Raw genomic sequence first — 17,860 nt, forward strand, 5'->3', positions numbered from 1 at the left:
TTGAGCCTACTTCCTCAGGTGCATGAGAGCAATGCTCCTAGCAAGAGGGCTGGTGCTGATCTCTTTCCCTCCAAGGGGCACCCAGGCTCCATCTTCCAGTTGTAGATCAAGTAAAGCATCAGGTGACACATTGGAACTGGTGCATCTAAAACTGAGGCCTCTGTCTGTGCCAACTAGAATGCAGGTGGAGGGTGAGGAGTGAGGTGCCAGAGCCACTAAAGAAGAAACTTGCCTACTTTGTGGTTAAAGAGTGCAGGCATTGTGTATTGAAGGCAGCAGTTCATTTAATGACACAGTGCCAGTCCAGAAGTCAGCATTACATAGGAGCAATCTTGCTGCAAAGCAAGCATACTTCTTATCATTTATAGCAGGGTTGGGAAATCTACCTAACAGCATACTGAGCCTCTCATAGGAGGATTCTAGTACTTTGTTAGCCAATCATGAAACCACAGTCATTGAGCTTTAGTAGAAAATTATCAAGCAAGCATCACATTTTTAACAAATCGTGTTGAGAATTCTCCTTACATTTTAGTTTGTTATTCTGATATAGTGGATATGGAAAGACAGGCAAGACCTGGGATCCTTCTGTTAACTCCTCTCTCCCTTCTTCTTCTTCTTAGCCTGCCTGCTGCAGTCAGAGCTGGTGAACTATGAGCGTGTGCGGGAGTATTGCCTCAAGGTGCTTGCCAAGGAGAAGAGTAATTTCAAAGCCATGTACCGGGCAGGCATTGCCTTCTACCATCTGGGGGATTACAACAACGCCTTGCTCTATTTGAAAGAGGCCAAGAACCGTGAACCTACAGGTAGGCACTTTGGTCACTCTTGCAATGGGGAGAAGCACAGGGATTAGGGCTTGTTTGGGTCTGGAGCAATATTTGGGTCTTGGCAAGATTTCTGAAAGATGCTCAGTAGAGTATGGCTTGGGTCCAGGCTATCTGACAGATTTTATCTTCCAGTATGAGTCTGTCCAGATGCTGAGATCCACAGGAAAGGCCCTTCTCTCAGTCCTTCACAAGTCCAGATGATGGGAGCAAGAGAGGGCCTTCTTGGTGACTACCCCTAGGCAGCCCATATTCTGTATCAGAGGCCATGGCATATAGTTTTACAATGATGGAGCTACATCACTGACATGATAAACAACCATGCCAGTGAATTGTGATGGTGTGCAAAGGTGGGGGGGGGTGCATAAGATATCCCATTGCATAACAGGGGCTGCCATTGTACAATTTATGTCCCAATGTGCATCAGGACCGTGTGCATCAGGACTGTTGTGCAGCCATCCCAGAGATGCAGTGACTAAGACTATGAGCATTGAACATTATCACAGTATCACAATATCGTGATATAGAGATATCACAATTCGCCTTTACAGGATCATGCAGTCAGTTTATGATGGTGTAAATGCCAAACAAGATATCTGATTGTGATTATGGCAAGCTTTCTTTCTTTTTTGCCCCCTTCCCTTCACAGACACCAATGTCCTGCGCTACATCCAGCTAACCGAGATCAAGATCAGCCGCTGCAACCAGCGGGACAAGGAGGTGATCGCATAGCAGCGTCGGACCTGCCTTGCCAGAGCTCTTCCTCTACCCCACCCTGCCCCCATGTCAATGACAGACAGCGCCTTCTACATGTGGTGCCAACAGTGCCCAGAATCCGCCCACCGCCCTCCATGCTCCAGGAAGATGCCATCAGGTGCCCACCATGTCCTGGCAGATGCCACAGCCAGAGAGCTTCCAGCTGAGAGCAATGCTGCTCTCCAAAGACAGTATGGCCCCTGGTCCTCTCGGCTGTGGGACGTGATAATGTAGCATTTTGCCAAAACACTGTTGGGGTTGCTTATTTTTTTTAAAAGAAAAAAAAAGAGATTAGAGACCTTGCCAGGTGTGCCTCTGTAAGATTGGCTGAATGACGCGGGGAGGGGATGGAGAAATCCCTGTGCGGGTGCAGAATAAGCTGGGAACCATTGGGACCATGCTGAACCAAAAGGAAGGCAAGTAGGGGGGCTGCCAGGGAGCAGGAGTATGAAAAGCCAAACCTATGAGCACATGCTCACCCCAGAAAACAAGAGATGGGATGAGGAACCAAGGAAAGATGCTATACATTGGGGGTGACAACTAAGTGGGGTGGGTTTCCTTTCCTTGTCTGGGGTAAGTTGGCTGCTCTTCTCCACATTGGTCCTGTCCTGGTGGTCTGTTTGCTTCCCTACTACCCCAAATTGCTTCTCCCCTGGATTCCCTGCCACTTTTACCAAGTCTTGATCATGCTTGCTGTTTCTTCATTGAACACTGATGGCTTAAGAGAGATAGTATAAAAGGAGTAGAGGCGAAGCCCTGAAGCTGCACCAGGCCACAAAAAATCCCAGCATCCTGTTTCCACCAAGGTACCTCTTTGAAGCCCCAAAGCATGAAGTATAGACCAGAATCCTGTTGTGGCTTTTGTGGTTGTTGTTATATGCCTTCAGGTGGTTACTGACTTATGGCAACCTTAAGGCAAACCTATCACAGGGTTTTCTGGGGCTGAGAGTGTGTGACTCACCTAAGGTCATCTGGAAAGTTTCCATAGGCAATCGCCAGAGTCTTAGTCCTGTACTCAAACCACTACACCACACTGGCTGTCCCTTATCCTGATATAAATGCCAGGGCACAAGCAGCTGCAGTTTCTCTGTGGTTGATCAAGGGTGGTATCTGGTTTAGAATTGTGTAAGTCCAGCGATGATGGTTTAAACCATGGCACAAACGGTGTGCTATCTTAGTGGTTCTGTTGGATCAGGTGTTGTGCTGCGGGAGAAATGCACTACCATGCTTTCTGCCACAGACATGGTTGAGGAGCAGTGACTCCAAATGTAACTGGCTGGGATATTTTTACACAACGCGACCTGTAAAGGGAAGCTTGGCTTCCTTAGCAGCAAATATCCAGTGACACACCACAAGGGAGCAAGGTAGAGCGCATGCCTCCAACATTTCACAGATAAAACCTGGGACACATGTGACCAATATGAGAGTATGGTCAAGAAGGCAAAGGTTATTAGTGGGGAGGAACACAAAAGCAAGGAGAGGCTGTGGCTGGTTGCTTTTGCTTGAGCCGACTGGGAAGGGAAGGACTCTGCCAGTCTCCTCTTCTCTCTAAAGCAGCAGTTAAATCACTGCTGATTTCACTGGGTGCAAACTGCTTTTGTGCTTTGAAACAAAGTTTGCAGCAATGGAAGTAAGCCGGCAAAGGGAAGAAGTCGGATGAAGAGAGAGAAACAGGACCATTTTAAAAGCAGCTGGAAAAGTGGGATTAATTATGACAAATTGGGACAGTTGGAGGGTATGAGAGCAGTGTTCCTTTCTTCCCTGTCATGTGGAAGAGAAATTAGTTTATTGCTTCCTCTGCCTCCTCTTCCATCATATACTGGTCTATTTCCATTTAGTACCACCTGAGCCCATTCTCGTCACTGTCTCTTGTAGATGTAAAGAGTATTTTAGACCATTGAAAGGGGGAAAAAAGACTCCCACACATCCCATCCTTACAGCAGTCTGTCATCCACAGGCCTTTTAGGTAAATCTCATCTGCACCCAAACACAGACTTAGAAGTCTGTGCAAGAAGAAAAGATTTATGGTATTGCAAGCCAACTCTCCCCACACCCCACAAAAGAGTGATACTTCATGCATGCACTACATGCATCTGAGGAAGTAGACCAAGTCTACCCAAGCTTATGCCACAGCTTATTTTGCTCAGGTATAGTCTCCAAGGTGCTACAGGTATGAAGGGGTTCTCACAGTTGCTCAAGCCAGAACAGCTACACTGGGTGTGATGTCACATATCTATAACTTCATTTCGATGGAAGAAAATGGGGGTTCACACTCTGGTTGTTTGTGCAGCGGTAGCAAGCAATCCCAAATGAATTTGGCACTACCTAGGTGAGAACGGTGCACAAGATACTGCGAAATCTACAGGGGGTCTTGCATTCCCGAAGAGTTTTGACTCCCAAGTGTAAATATCGCAGCCATTGCAGCAACCCTAGAAGTTGACCGCTGCCTGCCTCCCAGTAGATGCTGCTGCCTGCCCTACTTCAGGTAACGTGATGCTGTTGCTATGGTGACTGGGATGCAGCAGGGAAGATGAGAGATGCTTACTCTGTACACTGGAATTTACAGTGCAGGGGATGAGGAGGGGGAGATGGAGCCTCGGAAGGGGTTGGGAATGGAACCCCTTAGTTTGTCCCTTTGTCTACTGCTTTTCACTGACTTGGGTGAAAGATCACAAGGCTATTCCTCCATCAGATAAAGCTGGTCATCTGTCCTTTCGAAATTCAGATGCAAGATTTCTCTGATGCCTTGATGACAGTATCCTCCTATGTAGGGAGGTGGAGGGAGACTGTGCCATTTACATTATACATCACCCAAATCCTTAGCAGGGTGGCAGGTTTGTGGCTACCTTCTTATTTTATGTAAGTGTACACATGCATGCACAGATGTGTGTGTGAATCAAAGGGCCTGAACAGACAGGCCAAAATAAAGTTGCTTTGGGTCACTTTGGAGGTATGCTATTTAAATGATGCATGCATCCTAAGAGGCCGGAAGCTGCGCCAAAGCCATGCGCCAGTCCTAAGGACTGGAGCACAGCTTTGGTGCACCCATTGGCTTCTATGGATGAATTCAAGAGTTTGCTATCACATAGAGGCAGTATTGTGTAGTGAATAGAGTTGGGGGAATCAAGCTATCCTCCAGATATTGTTGGACTACAGCTCTCAGCATTCCTCTTCAATGGCAATGCTGGCTAGGGCTGTTGGAGTTGGAGGATGACATGATTCCCTGTACTGGAAAGCTGGATTAAGACAGGGAAGGCACAGGTTTGGCTTTATGCATCAGCTCACTGGGCGAAAAGTCATTTTCAGGGTTCCTCTTAGTGATGATTACTCTGGCATAACCACCTCCTTGTGCAAATTATTTTTCTAGGCTGTATTATAGTAGTTACTATAGCACAACCCCTGTCCCAAACAGACACTGATTTGCTGGGACAACTGCCCTACAGAGTTGCCAGGCTTCCACTCCTCACACTCCCATAACATGCTGGTAGAATGTTATACTCCTTCGTCAAATTGAAGATGTATTGCTGTCTGCTGGCTTTGCCTACTTTACAGTGCTGTGAGGATACAAAGAGGCAGGGGAAGAACCAAGTGTGCCATCCCAAGGTCCTTGGAGATTGAGAGAATGAAGCATGACTGCAATATATGTGGATCAAAACCACAAATTAAGCCTAGAATGGAACCCTGTTGATGACATACCTGCACATAACTCAAGGCTTAACATGCATGTGCCTTGTTTTCAGCCTGGTGGCAGAGACTCAGCTTGCTATAAGGCAAATGGGGTGTTTGTTAGCACCCTACATTCTAATGAAAAACTTCATCTCCAGCATCTGTTATGCTCTATGTGGTTGTTCAATGTCTGTGGAGGGAAGGACGAGGGGCAAGCACATGTCAAGGACTGCCTTCCATTCTCTAAACCAGGGGTGGGCAACGTGTTCCTCCATGGACCACATATAACTCCCAGGGCAATTTTTGTAGCTCCAAGGCCTTCCAGGGATCAATATATATATATTTGCAAACGAGTATACAAAAATGGACCTCTTGGGAGTGTGGAGTGCATTTCTGTTACCTTTGGATGGCCCTGGGACTCCAGAAGTCATACCATACATACATCTGTGTGCATGCGCGCACATGTATGCGTGTATGAGAGAGATTTTTAAAAATATTTTTGCTCAAAAATGTCTTTCCCCCAAGGCAATTTTGGTCCAGTAGATGCCTTTTTTTGAAACAGGAGATGAAGAGCAAGTGTGTGAGGACAAAACAATTTGATGGGGTGTGTGTGTCAGGAACAGATGTGATGGGAGTTGCAATCCTGCAAGGTTTCACAAGGCCCCAATGTGCCCCTCTAGCTCTCCAGAGTGTCCACTCATCCTTTAAACAGAGGAAGGAGTAACAACCACCTTGTTTCTCTCCCTCTGGAGAACTGAAGTCTCTGTTGGTTAAGCACCTTCCTTCATTCTTCTCCTCTTTCTTGGCTATTTAATAGCTGCAGCAGTAGCCTCATGGGGCTTGACTGAAGATGGTGTGGAAAGACTTGGACTTCTGTGTTCAGAGCATTGTACTCTGCAGACCTGGAAGCTGGATCTTGGCCCATAGCATGGGAAGCATTCGTATGGCCCCTGGACATGTGCTTTGCTCATTACAAATGCAGGATCCTTGATGCAATGCTGTTGCATAAGAAAGGAAGGTAGCTATTGAATTTCCAGTTTCTACATATGTTCGCAAAAGCTGGACAGTACAGAAAGCTGACAGTAAAAAAATCAACTCATTTGAAATGTGCTGCTGGAGGAGAGTTCTGCAGATACCATGGACTGCTTAAAAGAGCAACGAAGAGGCCCAAGAGCAAATCAGGCCTGACGTCTAACTACAAGCCAAAGTGACTATACCAAGGCTATCGTACTTGGGACATATGAGTCAACATGGCTGTCTGGAAAAAGAATATAATATTTTGTAAGGCGAAAGACAGGAGGAAATGAGGAAAATCACATTACAGACTCTGTCAAGGAAGCCACGGCTGCCCTGAAATTGCAAAGCCTGAGCTGTTGATGACTCTTTGGAGGTCTCCCATTCATAAAGGGTTGACTTGGGGCAACTGGCGACAAGGCATTTTACTTTTCAGACACTCATCTTTTTTTTTTCTTTTCTTTTTAAAAAAAGGAAACAGAATCAGGACCACAAATGCTTGGATCAGACATTACTTATGGAGACCAGGGCATACATACGCATCAGCACCCTCATTCACAGCCACACGCACAGACAGAGCATGCAATGAGCCGTCTCATTGCATGGGAAAGAGTTCCGCTTGGTATGCCCACAGCAATCAATAAATAAAAGTGCCTGCAGCACATTCCCACCTCCCAGCTCAGTTTCTCTCTTGCCATGCGACCTGGAATCTCAGGAGACTACGTTGCCAGGTTGAATCAGGGAGCGAGCTCTGATAACTTTAATCCTAAACAGTGGAGAGCAGGGGGAAATCGCACGGTGCAGCACCCAACTAAGGGTCTGTCCAAACTGTTTTTAAAAATTGAGATATCTCATGACAAAAATATCTCACTCATTGGGACAATCTGGCCAATACGCAATCAGATTTCACAACAATATAGACAACCAACAGGCACATGTCTTCCACCTGTTTCCCCCCTTAGACCAAAAAGCCATGGGAGAGGGATGGCAACAGCTGAAAGTTGGGGTTTGGAAAGAGAGGGAGGAAAGGTACCTTCGTCCCACTAGAGTGATGGAGTTTTATGTTACTTGGTTCTGTTCCATGGGTTTTTTTAGGATTAAAGTTAGAGAAGTCCTGTCTTGTATCCAACCTGGCAACCCTAAGAGAGACACAGGTCTTCTGAGATGCTAGGGCAGATAGCACTGATCCAGCTGAAGGAGAGCCACTGTGTCAATGAGATATGTCTGTCTCCAGGCTGCAGCATGGGGTCTGGCCCCCGCACAATGGCACGGTGCTGTCCCGGTTCTGCCCTTCCATGTCCATGTCCAGAAGGGTCTGGCGGAGGGCCGCTGTTCCTTTGGTGGCTTCCCCTGGTGAGGAGTTGCCCCCTGGCGTCCGGCTCAGTGAGATGAGCTTCCAAGGGTCAATGCGGTGCCGGACTGGGGCTGGGCGAGGCCGGGGTGCAAAGGCCAGTGTCCGGGGCCGCTCAACTGGCATGGTGTCCAGAGAGGATTGATCTGAGCCCTTGTGGCCAGTTTGGGAGGTGCTGGGGGAAGGAAGGTCCGGCAGGCGCGGAAAGAGCAAAGTATCCTGGAACCCTAAATAGCAGTAAGGCATAGGAGAGAATAAACAGGAAGAGAGGAAAGTGAACATGGGACAAAAGCTGCAGTTATTTTCTCCTTTCTGGCACAATCTGCCCCCATCAACAACCTCTAGAATTTGGAAAACAAGGAAATACCTCTTATAGTTTCCTAACTTTCAACACTGTCTGCAGCTATATTCTTTGGATCTAATCCCAATATAGAACCAGCATGGTGTAGTGATTTGAGCATTTGGCAATGACTCTGGAAACCAGGGTTCGAATCCCCACTCAGCCATGGAAACACATTGGGTGGCAATGCCTTCCTCTGAGGCTGAGAGAGTGTGACTTGCCCGAGTATTCAGAATGGATGAGCCCAACTTAAAACCTAGGAGAGCTTTTCAATGGACTGAGCTCAACTTAACCCCAGGGACTAGGGCTCACCTTGGCAGTCAGTCCCCTGCAGACCTTGACGGATGGCCCCATCGGATGGCGTCCGGCGGTGGCCCCTGCTGACCGCCTGCTTGGCACTGACATGGGTGGGGGTGAGTGACTGGCGGGGGTCTTTCTTGAAACTCTCGATAGTGACATCCACCAGGGGGTTGTAGCGAGGAGTTGGCGGTGGGCTCTCAGGAAGGCAAGGAGGCTCATACATGGGGGCTTCATCGCTGTCCGAAGGCAGAAGGGACTTGGTGGAGTTGCAGTCCGAGAGGGACGAGAGGGAGAGGAGGGTAACAGAGCTGGAGGGCCCTGAAGCAGCATGAGCCCTCAACCCTTCACCTGCCAACTCTGCCAGTTCGGCACCCAGAGCAATGGAGGCCAAGATGGATGCACAGCCCAGCAGCACCAGCTCACTGCGACGATGATGATGTGTGGGGGCTGAGCCTCGCTTGGGCCACTCTAAACTGGGTGGCAGGGACCGCAGACTGACATCTCCTTCACTTGCTGGTGGTGGCAAAAGGGGCATATATGGTGAGTGAGGCGTGCTGCTCTCCTTTTCTGTGTACTCCTCTGGAGCAGAAGAGAGAGAAAGGAGCAGATAGTATTTGAATCAGATGCATTTGTACAATCCTTTCAGTGACATATATCAACAAAGTGTTACATTAGGGTAAGAAGTTTTAAAATACATTCTTGTTCATTTGGAGCCCTAACCAGATCTTGTTGGCAGGTTGCAAGGGTAAGAGGAAAGTGGTCACAACAAGGCCAGACCCCATATTTTTCTAGTGTTCTCTTCAAAGTTCCATACTAATCCCCAAATACCACCATGATCCTCTGCTGTTCCTCTCAAAGTGGCGACAGGAGGTGATGCAGCGTTCCTTCCTGCCACCATTTTGTGAAGGACCACAGAAGAAAACAAAGGTATGTGGATTTGCTGAGGGTTGGGGAATTTGGCCTATGGCAGGTCTTCAGAGATAAATGGGCTCTCATGCAGTTGCCCAACCCTGCTCTAGGGCCAAAAGATACAAAGCCAACTCACCCATCTCTGTGAGGCTAGCAAAGCCCCCAACCAACGGCGCATGCTTGGGAGACTTGCCCAAATTGGGTGCACTGGAGGACCACTGCTTGCTCCCTTCAGTCAGGGACTTCAACCTGTACAAGTGAAAGAGACAGAAGAGAAAAATGACCCTCTCCATTCTATTTCCACAGGAATTCCTGCCTTAAGCTCCCAACCAGCCTTGCAGTCCCACACCTTTCCTCTCCTCCGAGTCTCTCCTTGTGGACGGTAGAACTGGGCCCCCATGTCCTGCCTTTCTTCTTGGTCCCCACCAGCTCCTCCTTCTTGATCACAGTACTGCGGCCCCATGTCCGGTTTCCATCCAAGGGAGTCACTAAAAAAGCAAGCAAAGAGTGGGATTTTGCAGGGGGCAGAGGAACATCAAGAGTAGCAAATCTGGGGCTTCTTCATCAGCTTTCCCCAGCTCTCCACTTCCACAACTTGCTGAAGCTTCTCTCCACTCTCCCTGTCCACCTGCCACAGTCTAGGCTGCATCAACAAGGGTCAATGGAAAGTGTTACACCACTTAATTTTGTTTTGGTCTGACCTCACTTGGAATACTGCATCCAGCTTTGGGCACCACAGCTCAAGAAGAATACTGACAAGCTCAAATGTCTCCAAAGGATCAAGATGATTCAGGTTCCGGAAACCAAGCTCTATGTGGAACAACAGAGGGAGCTGGGTACTCAAAGCTCCTGTATCAGGAGATGTAGTTACTGAGACATGACTATGTCTCCTAGCTACATCTTCCTATGCTGCCCTCCACAAAACCTGCCTTTTAAGCCTCTTTAAATTTGGAGTCCTCGCTTTCCCTTTTTTAAAAAATAAAGCAAACAAAACCTGAGTCCTTAACAGTGATTCTCTGGCAACTCAGAAACAGCTGTAATGGGGAAACGGCACAGCTCCAAAAGTAGATTTGGGGGGAACTTTTGGAGAGACATAAAAGTCAAATGCACTGTCAGACTTACTACATTTTAACTGCTGAACAGGATGCTTGCCAAAAGGTAACTGGCTAGAGGCAATTGCATTACTTGCATCTTGCTGCTTGTACACACTAGTCTCTGCCAAGGGGACCTGCCACATATGGCTGCATCAGCTGGCAGGCAGGCTAGGAGGAATCATCCATCAGTGAAGCTGCTAGTGCTAGATTCTGCTGTTGGGATTTTATTGCCAGGAGTTTTTGTACGTGTGTGTTATAGTCACATTTTATCCCGGCGAGTTGTCTTGGGGGTTTGAGGAAGAGGAGTTATTCATCTGAAAAACACTCTTGGGAACTGTAAGGACTAGTGGGTGTGATTGTGTGCGTTTCAAAAGAAAGCTGGGATTCCAAATTTTTGCTTTCCCAGTTCAAGCTGGAATGAAAAGAAGGTCAGCCAAGGATCTGAACAGAGCTGTACCTCTACCAAATTCAGCCTTGAAGCCCTAAGATGTGTCCCACCCCAAACCAAAGCTGCAGGGGGAGAGGCAGAACATACTTCTTGATCACATCCAAGCTGCCTCTCTAGCTGTCCCCAAGTGGAGAGCTTGGAAGAGTTACCATACTTTCTCAGACTACAACTCCCAGAATCCTCCAACCATCACAACTAGGTGTCAAGGTGGCTGGGGATTCTGACAGCTATGGTCCAAGAAATTAACATTTTCAAGCTATGCCCCTACAATTATGGTTGCCCCAACCAGCCACCTCCAGAACACTGATGCCCTACAGGAGGCAACCTGCCTTGCCTATGAAGCCAGTGCCTACCCTTCGAGAAAGAGGCCCCTTAGGCATTAGTGGTAATGGGGACTCCAGAGGTGTTGATGGTACTTACAGCGGATGGCACGGAGGCGGGGGATGATGCTGGGGCTCCCAGGAGGACTGGCCCCATTAGCCCCCAGCCCTTTCCGCCGGTCAAGAGTAGGGGATGCCTGCACTGTGATCTTGTGCTCAAACCCTAGAGGAGAAGGAGGACAAAAGATTTTCAGAAAGAAAGAGATTGCATGAGCTCCCTGACACACTGGTTGGCTCCTGCCACATTGCAGCATTAACGCTGTTTGACACTGCTTAAGGCTCCAGCCTATGGAATCCTGGAATTTGCGGTTTGTTGTGGCACCTGTGGCACCCCTTCCCCTGCAGATCCCTTCAGTCTGCAAAACAGGAGCTCTGCCTTGAGTTCAGGTCCCCTGCCCAACCTGTATACCTGATGGAAGGCTGATGCGGTTGCCATCACGCAGCTTAAGGCGGGAACGTCGGAAGTGCCCCTTCCGCTTCTTGACCCTGGGTCTCTCCTGGCCCATCTGCATCATGATGAGGTTCAGTTCCCGTTCCACAATGTCGATTTCACGTTCTGCCAACTCCTGCTCACGCCGCCGCAACTCTGCTTCCTGGGTCTTCTGCTCCTGAGCCGCACGGAGCAGTTCTTCCTCTCGGCTCCGCAGCTCCTGGAAAGAAGACAGAAGATGCATCCATGTTGCACAACTGTAGCATTATTATACCATGCAAAATTCATGGCTCCATCCAGGGGTGTAGTGAATGGATAGAGGGAAAATCAAGGTTGTGAGATATGCTGAGAGAAGCAATTGCGGTAGGACCCTAGATACCTGCACTACTGCAGGAGAGTACTGAGAGGTCCTCATTTCCCAGTGCCCTGATCTGCCACAAATCAGAAACCCTTTGGTTGGGGCACTGCCTGGCTAAAGAAGTAGATTTTGGGGTGATTGCATTGGTAGAAGTAGCTCTGTCAGCAGTACCAGGAGGGCATGCAATTTATGTAAAAGGTGATTTGCCAGTCTCAGAGTTTTCCAGCAGAGGAAATTCACCCCTTTGAGAAGCCACAAAAAGATAATTCGGGTACTCTGGAGAACTACAAAAAGAGCTCCAAGGTTATGCTTTTGCCTATCTCCTGTGCCACGCAATCCTGATGTATGATATTGGCCACCAAGGCTGCAGGTACTGGGCTGAGAAGCAGGCAGTGGCTTGGAAGAAGTGCATGGAAGTCTGAGCCAAAGTGATGGAGATGGGGAACTCACTTTCTCCTTGGTCCGCAAGTCGTGGAACATGCCTGCAATCTCCACTTTCCAGTCCTGCTGCAAAGAGTGGAAGGACTCCAGTGGCATCTGGAACATTGCAGACTGCTCTATTGCCACCAGCTGCTGCAGGATGGAGCTGAAGTCTGGTCGAGCGTGGGGATCCGAGTTCCAGCACTCTGCCAGGTTGGGGTGGGAGGAAGCAGAGAAATCAAGAAGAGTGTAATATACAAATCCAACATTAAAAGAGGTATTTGCCTTGCCCATCTTGAAACAAAGCCCATCTAACTCTTGCCAAAATGCATTAGTACAGTACATTACTACAAAATGTAGTGTGAAAAGTCCTAGTTATGCTCTTCACTGTTCTTGGCATTTCCACTCTTACTGGGCTGGCAAAGATTGCTCTTTGGTGAGCAAAGAAGCAACCTTGGCACCATCGCCCCCTGGCAACCCAAAAGCCCCAAGGAAGAAACACAGGCAGAAACAGGGGAGATTTGAATGTACCCCTGGCTTTCACTTACCCTCCAGCAAGTGGGCAAAGGGTTCAGGGCAGGTGGAAGGGATAGGCAATGTCAGTTTGTTCATAGCCACACCATAGGCCACAGCGAGGGCATCAATCTCCCGGTATGGGACCTCACCAGTCAGCAATTCCCACAGCAGCACCCCAAAGCTGGGGAGGAGAGACAAGAAAAAGGGGTGCAGGGGGTGAGTGAGCAGAGGTCTTCAATGAGATACACACACATACACAGCATGGGTTACCCTCACTGGCGAACAACTCCATCCCCCAGAGCTGCTTCCAGCGAGGCAATGAGAGAATTTAGACTTTTGGCTTAATGGTTTTGGTTAATGGTTTTAATGGTCTTACAGGACCACTGCCAGATGGCAGAGTGTGCAAGTTCACACTTCAAAATGATATCCTTTACCACTTCTCTCTGAAGCCCTGAATAGGGAGAGGGTCAAAAGATTCAGCTTTCCCTCAGCAGGACCCCAATGCCTTTATCCAATGCCCAACAGGTTGAAATTCATCTGGTGGACCTTTCTGCATTACTTCATTTCCAGGACAAGTCTCTGCCAGCCTTGTGCAAGAGCCCTGCTGGGCAAAAGATGCCCTGACAAAAAAGGTCACATCATTCCCTTGCTTAACACTGCCCTTACCTCCAAACATCACTGCTCTTGGAGAAGAGGGAGTGTTTGATGACTTCAGGCGCCATCCAGGCATAGGTGCCAGCTGCGCTCATCTTGGTGGTTTTGTGCCACTCGCGGGCCAAGCCAAAGTCTGTGATCTTGAGGGTGCAGCCGCTCAAGTCCTCCTCATTCTCAATGTGCTCCAAGATTAAGACTGGAAAGGGCCCGGAGAAATGGCAGATGGCAGAAAAGAGGGAGGGAGGGAAGGAAGGAAGGAAGGAAGGAAGGAAGGAAGGAAGGAAGGAAGGAAGGAAGGAGGGAATTACAGAAAAAGGGAAGGAGGAAGAGAATGAAAGTTAAAGGAGAGGTGGGCGTCATTTCCACCTCTTTAATACATGCTGGCTTATTCAGCTGTTTGATAAGAATCTGGTTGATTCATTTTTATGATGGGGAGGATTTCAGGATTGGATCTGACTGATCTCAGATGCCCACAGCATTTTCAGAAAGACAAAACATTAAATAAACCTCATCCTCTCAGCCTCACTGCCACCCCTGGACACAGAGCACAAATAGAATAGAGTTTCTTGCACACTACACAGCTGTAAAACATTGATACCACTTTAACTGTTATGGTTCTGCTCTGTGGAATCCTGGGATTTGAGCAAGCACTAGATCTCTTTGGATGAGGATTCTAAATAACTCACAAAACTACCAACCCCAGGATTCGTATCCTCACAGAGGCCTCCATCTTCATTACCCAACATAACCCTTATATTGTGTTATCATTCCTATGACCTAGGACTGGAAATTTTGAGCAATCTTCCTCCCAAGCCAATAGTTTTTAGGTAGTTACAGGGATCTGATTTCTGGCAGGTATCTATGAGGCCACAATAATCTCAGAACCACATGTGGAGCTTCTCCACATGATGCTGCATGGAGTGGCGTGACAATATTCCACCCACTTCTCTCCTCCCGACCCAGATCTCCCACTTCATGGGACTTACTGTTGATGGATTTGAGATCTCGGTGGATGATAGGAACGATGGCTTCATTGTGGAGGTAGTTCATGCCCCGGGCAATCTGGACAGCCCAATTGACCAGCACATGGGGAGGCACCTTCTTGCCTGCCAGTGCCCGGTTGAGTGCCCCTCCACGGGCGTACTCCATCACCAGGCACAGGTGAGGTGGGTTGAGGCAAACAGCCTTGAGGGCAATGATGTTGGGGTGGCGCAGCATGGCGAAGAGCCGAGCCTCTTGCCGCACATTCTCCACTGTCACTGCGATGTCTTCTTCGGGGTCTTGGCGCATGGCCTTCACAGCCACCTCTTCCCCTCTCCACAACCCCTTGTAGACCTTCCCAAAGCCCCCCACTCCAATGATCTCGTCCAGTTCCAGTTCTAGGAAGGAGATTTCCAGGGGAGGCGGGCAGCTGAAGGAGCCCTGGATCTGGGTGTACTTGTGGTTGCAGGTGACGTAGTTGCTTGGGAAGATGCCCACCTTGTCCTGGAGCTTGCCAGTCCACCAACCCTCATCCCCAGAGACGGTGGAATCCTTCGAGAGGACTTCCACCCGGTCTCCCCTCCGTAAAGTGAGCTCCTCTTCTGTTGCTGCCTCATAGTCAAAGACTGCTGTCCAGAAGGGGTTGGGGGTCACCGAGGTGGCATCCCAGACTCCTCTGCAGTCTCCCACCTCCTTGCATGCTTGCTCCATAGAATCGGTGGCCACCACGGAACCTGCTTGCCAAGGGTCTCGGCCTTGCATGCCTCATAGGTCCAGTGGGATCAAAAGGACCACCACAGCTCCTAATGAGTCACACTTTCCAAATCCTTCAAGGCCTAGAACATTTGCTTTGGGGGGATCCATCCTCCTTGCCATTGTCCCTTTTCAATTTCACTTTTCCTTCCTTCCTTCCTTCCTTTCCTCTTGAAATCCTTCTGTGCTTTCTACCAGCAAAAGCAGCTTTCCTGGAAAGTCTTCTGAAGGGTCAAGGAGCTTCCTTAGGCCCCAGCATTTTTGATGGGAAAGCCTGCAAAGGAATCATGGTCTTCATCATATAAAAGAAAAGAAAATCTGTCCCTTTAAAGGCAAACAATCCCTCCATCCTCCTTTCATTCTTCCTTCTCTCCCAGCTGAAGGGAGCTCCAGCCAGCCTCCCTCCTTGAGTGACAGCCGCCAATACCCAAGCGGAGAAGAAAGAGGCCATTATGTGCCCCACCAACACCACCCTCTGATGATGCCAGGCAAATAACTATATAAACAGGGGCCATTAAATCAACAACAGAAATCTCAGTCCCAGAGAGGACCCTCAGCCTGATGTGACCAGGGACCCCCATCAGGAGGGCACCCCCAACTCTCCTCCATAAGACCCTCACAAATATTTCCTGCGGCTGCAGGTGTGGAGCTGCCCATGAGCCCCTTCCAGTTCTGTGGGTGACCTCTCTCTCACACACATCCACACCCACAAAGGCTGGCAAGAGGGGAGGGGAGGGGGTTCCAGCCCCAACCAGCTGGCACTAGGCTTGGCAAACCCCTTATGCAAGCTGTAGGGAGGGAGGCAGTGATGGAGTGCAGGGATGCTCGCCTTGTTCCAATCTCGCTGGGCCAGGAAGGAGGGGGGGTTCAGGGGGGGCTTTCACCTGCCCAATGCTGCAGGTGTCCATGCAGCAGGGAGCCTCACCAGGTGGGCTCTGCAGGGCTGCTCTCCCAGTGGTCCCTTCTCCTCACCTCTGCTGGCAATCCTTCCAGCATCCCTCCCTCCCTCCCTCCCTCCCTCCCTCCCTCTATCCATCCATCCCTCCGCCCATCCTTCCTTATCCCTCCATCTATCTCTTTCCCTCCAGTCCCTCATCCCTTCCTGTCTCCTTCCCTTCATCTCTCCATCTCTCCTTCCCTCCATCCATCCTTCCTTCCCTCCTTCCCTCCCTCTTTCTTTTCTTCCCTCCATCCATCCCTCCCTCCCTCCGTCCATTCTTCCTTCCTTCCTTCCCTCCATCCCTCCTTCTCTTCCTCCTTCCCTCCATCCCTCCGTCCATCCTTCCTCCCCTCTATCTCTCCCCATTTCCTTCCTTCATTCTCTTCCTCCATCCTTCCTTCCTTGCACTTGCTGCGAGGGAAGGAAGCACCGCTTGGTCCGCTCTCTCTCGGGATCTCAAGACGGGGATTTGGGGGGTGGAGGGTCAGCGCTTGCGGGGTCCCCCTCTGCTCCCCTTGGGCCCCCAAGTACGAGGGGAGGAGAGGGGGAGAGGCAGGGGACCCCTTCCTCCTGGGATGACTCTTCTGGGGGAGGCAGGCTTGCTTGGCCCCTTCCTCCTCCTCCTCCTCCTTGCCCCCCATCAGGGAGGAGGGAGGGGATGCTGGGACCCTCTCTCTCTCTCTCTTGTGCCCACCTTCCCTCCCCAGCGATGGGGCTCTTTCGCCCGATCCAGGGCTCCCTCTCTTCCTCCGATGGAGGCGTCGCTGGAAGAGCTGTCAGCTGGTACCCAGGAGGCGGAGGAGGGATGCAGGGATGGATGCAGGGATGGCTGGTTGGCTGGCTGGCAGGCTGGGCTGGGGCATGATGGGACTCGTAGTTCCTCCAGGGCTGCCCAAAAAGAACTGGTAGGCAAGCAGGGAGGGGGAGGGAAGGGGAGCCCCTTAGGCTGCATCCAGACTGGGGAAATAACCCAGTTTGGCCCCGCTTTAACTCTTTTCCCTAGCTCCGCTCCGCTCTGAGCCCACAACAAACTCCCAGGATTCCATAGCCCTGAGCCAGACCAGAGTTAAAACGAGGCCAAACCGGGTTATTTCTGCAGTCTGGATGCAGCCTAAGAGGGTTCCTCAAATGCTTCTGCCTCCATTTGTTCTGATATTGGCACTGATTGACATGATGCTTTGCCTTTAGACCACCTAAAGCTACATTTAGGAGCCTGTGGCTTCACCAAGGAAGGAGGCAGGCTAGCTTCCAAGGAAAGATCTTCCTTGAATTGCAAAGGGACATGTCCTTGACTTTGAAAATGTACCAGTGACCCCATGGCCAAAGGGAGAGCCTGCAGTTATCTCTCCCTACCATCTGAACTAAGACCAGCAACAGCAAAATGCAGGCCTAGGACTAACATCTTCCATTTCCTTCTCCTGTTTGCCTGATGAAGAAGCCAGTGTGACTTCGAAAGCTTGCAGCTTTGTGCATTTTGGTTGAACCCATAAAGGTATCATTGTTTGGATGTTACAGGATCCTGAAACACCTTGTTTAGCCTGGAGAAGAGAGGGTTAAGAGGGGATACGACATCCCTGTACAGTTGGCCCTCTTTATCCATGGGTTTATTTTTTTTTAATCCACGGATTCAAGCAGTCACTGCTTGAAAATACTCAGAAGATGTATAAATTCCAAATAGCAACCCTTGATGTTCCATTTTCTATTTTGCTATACCATCTAGTTTCCTTGG

At 49.5% G+C, this 17,860-nt stretch overlaps 2 protein-coding genes across 2 annotated transcripts in view; one reads left to right on the forward strand and one right to left on the reverse strand.

Moving 5' to 3' along the window:
- The window catches only part of TTC9B (tetratricopeptide repeat domain 9B), a 3,343-nt gene extending 1,517 nt beyond the window's left edge, over window positions 1-1,826 (forward strand). The window contains exons 2-3 of the mRNA XM_042440375.1: window positions 621-803; window positions 1,471-1,826. Coding sequence (XP_042296309.1) covers window positions 621-803; window positions 1,471-1,553 — 266 coding nt within the window. The 3' untranslated portion in view covers window positions 1,554-1,826. The remainder of the gene's footprint in view (window positions 1-620; window positions 804-1,470) is intronic.
- Window positions 1,827-6,535: 4,709 nt separating this feature from the next.
- On the reverse strand, window positions 6,536-16,911 carry MAP3K10 (mitogen-activated protein kinase kinase kinase 10). Its single transcript, XM_042438878.1, has 11 exons — window positions 16,826-16,911; window positions 14,444-15,465; window positions 13,470-13,653; window positions 12,836-12,984; window positions 12,318-12,493; window positions 11,489-11,729; window positions 11,120-11,242; window positions 9,507-9,645; window positions 9,294-9,406; window positions 8,261-8,827; window positions 6,536-7,835 (listed from the first exon to the last, which is right to left on the reverse strand). The coding sequence occupies exons 2-11, from the start codon at window positions 15,198-15,200 to the stop codon at window positions 7,468-7,470; spliced, it is 2,817 nt and encodes a 938-aa protein (XP_042294812.1). The 5' UTR covers window positions 15,201-15,465; window positions 16,826-16,911; the 3' UTR covers window positions 6,536-7,467.
- Window positions 16,912-17,860: the final 949 nt, after the last annotated feature.

The sequence above is a fragment of the Sceloporus undulatus genome, chromosome 9, assembly GCF_019175285.1.
Source record: "Sceloporus undulatus isolate JIND9_A2432 ecotype Alabama chromosome 9, SceUnd_v1.1, whole genome shotgun sequence".
In the NCBI taxonomy this organism is placed as follows: Eukaryota; Metazoa; Chordata; class Lepidosauria; order Squamata; family Phrynosomatidae; genus Sceloporus; species Sceloporus undulatus.

Excerpts from the sequence above, each read along its gene's own strand:
- MAP3K10 (XM_042438878.1), bottom strand. The coding sequence starts at position 15,200 with ATGCAAGGCCGAGACCCTTGGCAAGCAGGTTCCGTGGTGGCCACCGAT. Across the intron at positions 13,654-14,443 it reads AGATCTCAAATCCATCAACA|TCTTAATCTTGGAGCACATT; the intron begins GTAAGTCCCATG and ends GGCCCTTTCCAG. Across the intron at positions 9,646-11,119 it reads CCGCCTCCGTGCCATCCGCT|TGACTCCCTTGGATGGAAAC; the intron begins GTAAGTACCATC and ends TTGCTTTTTTAG.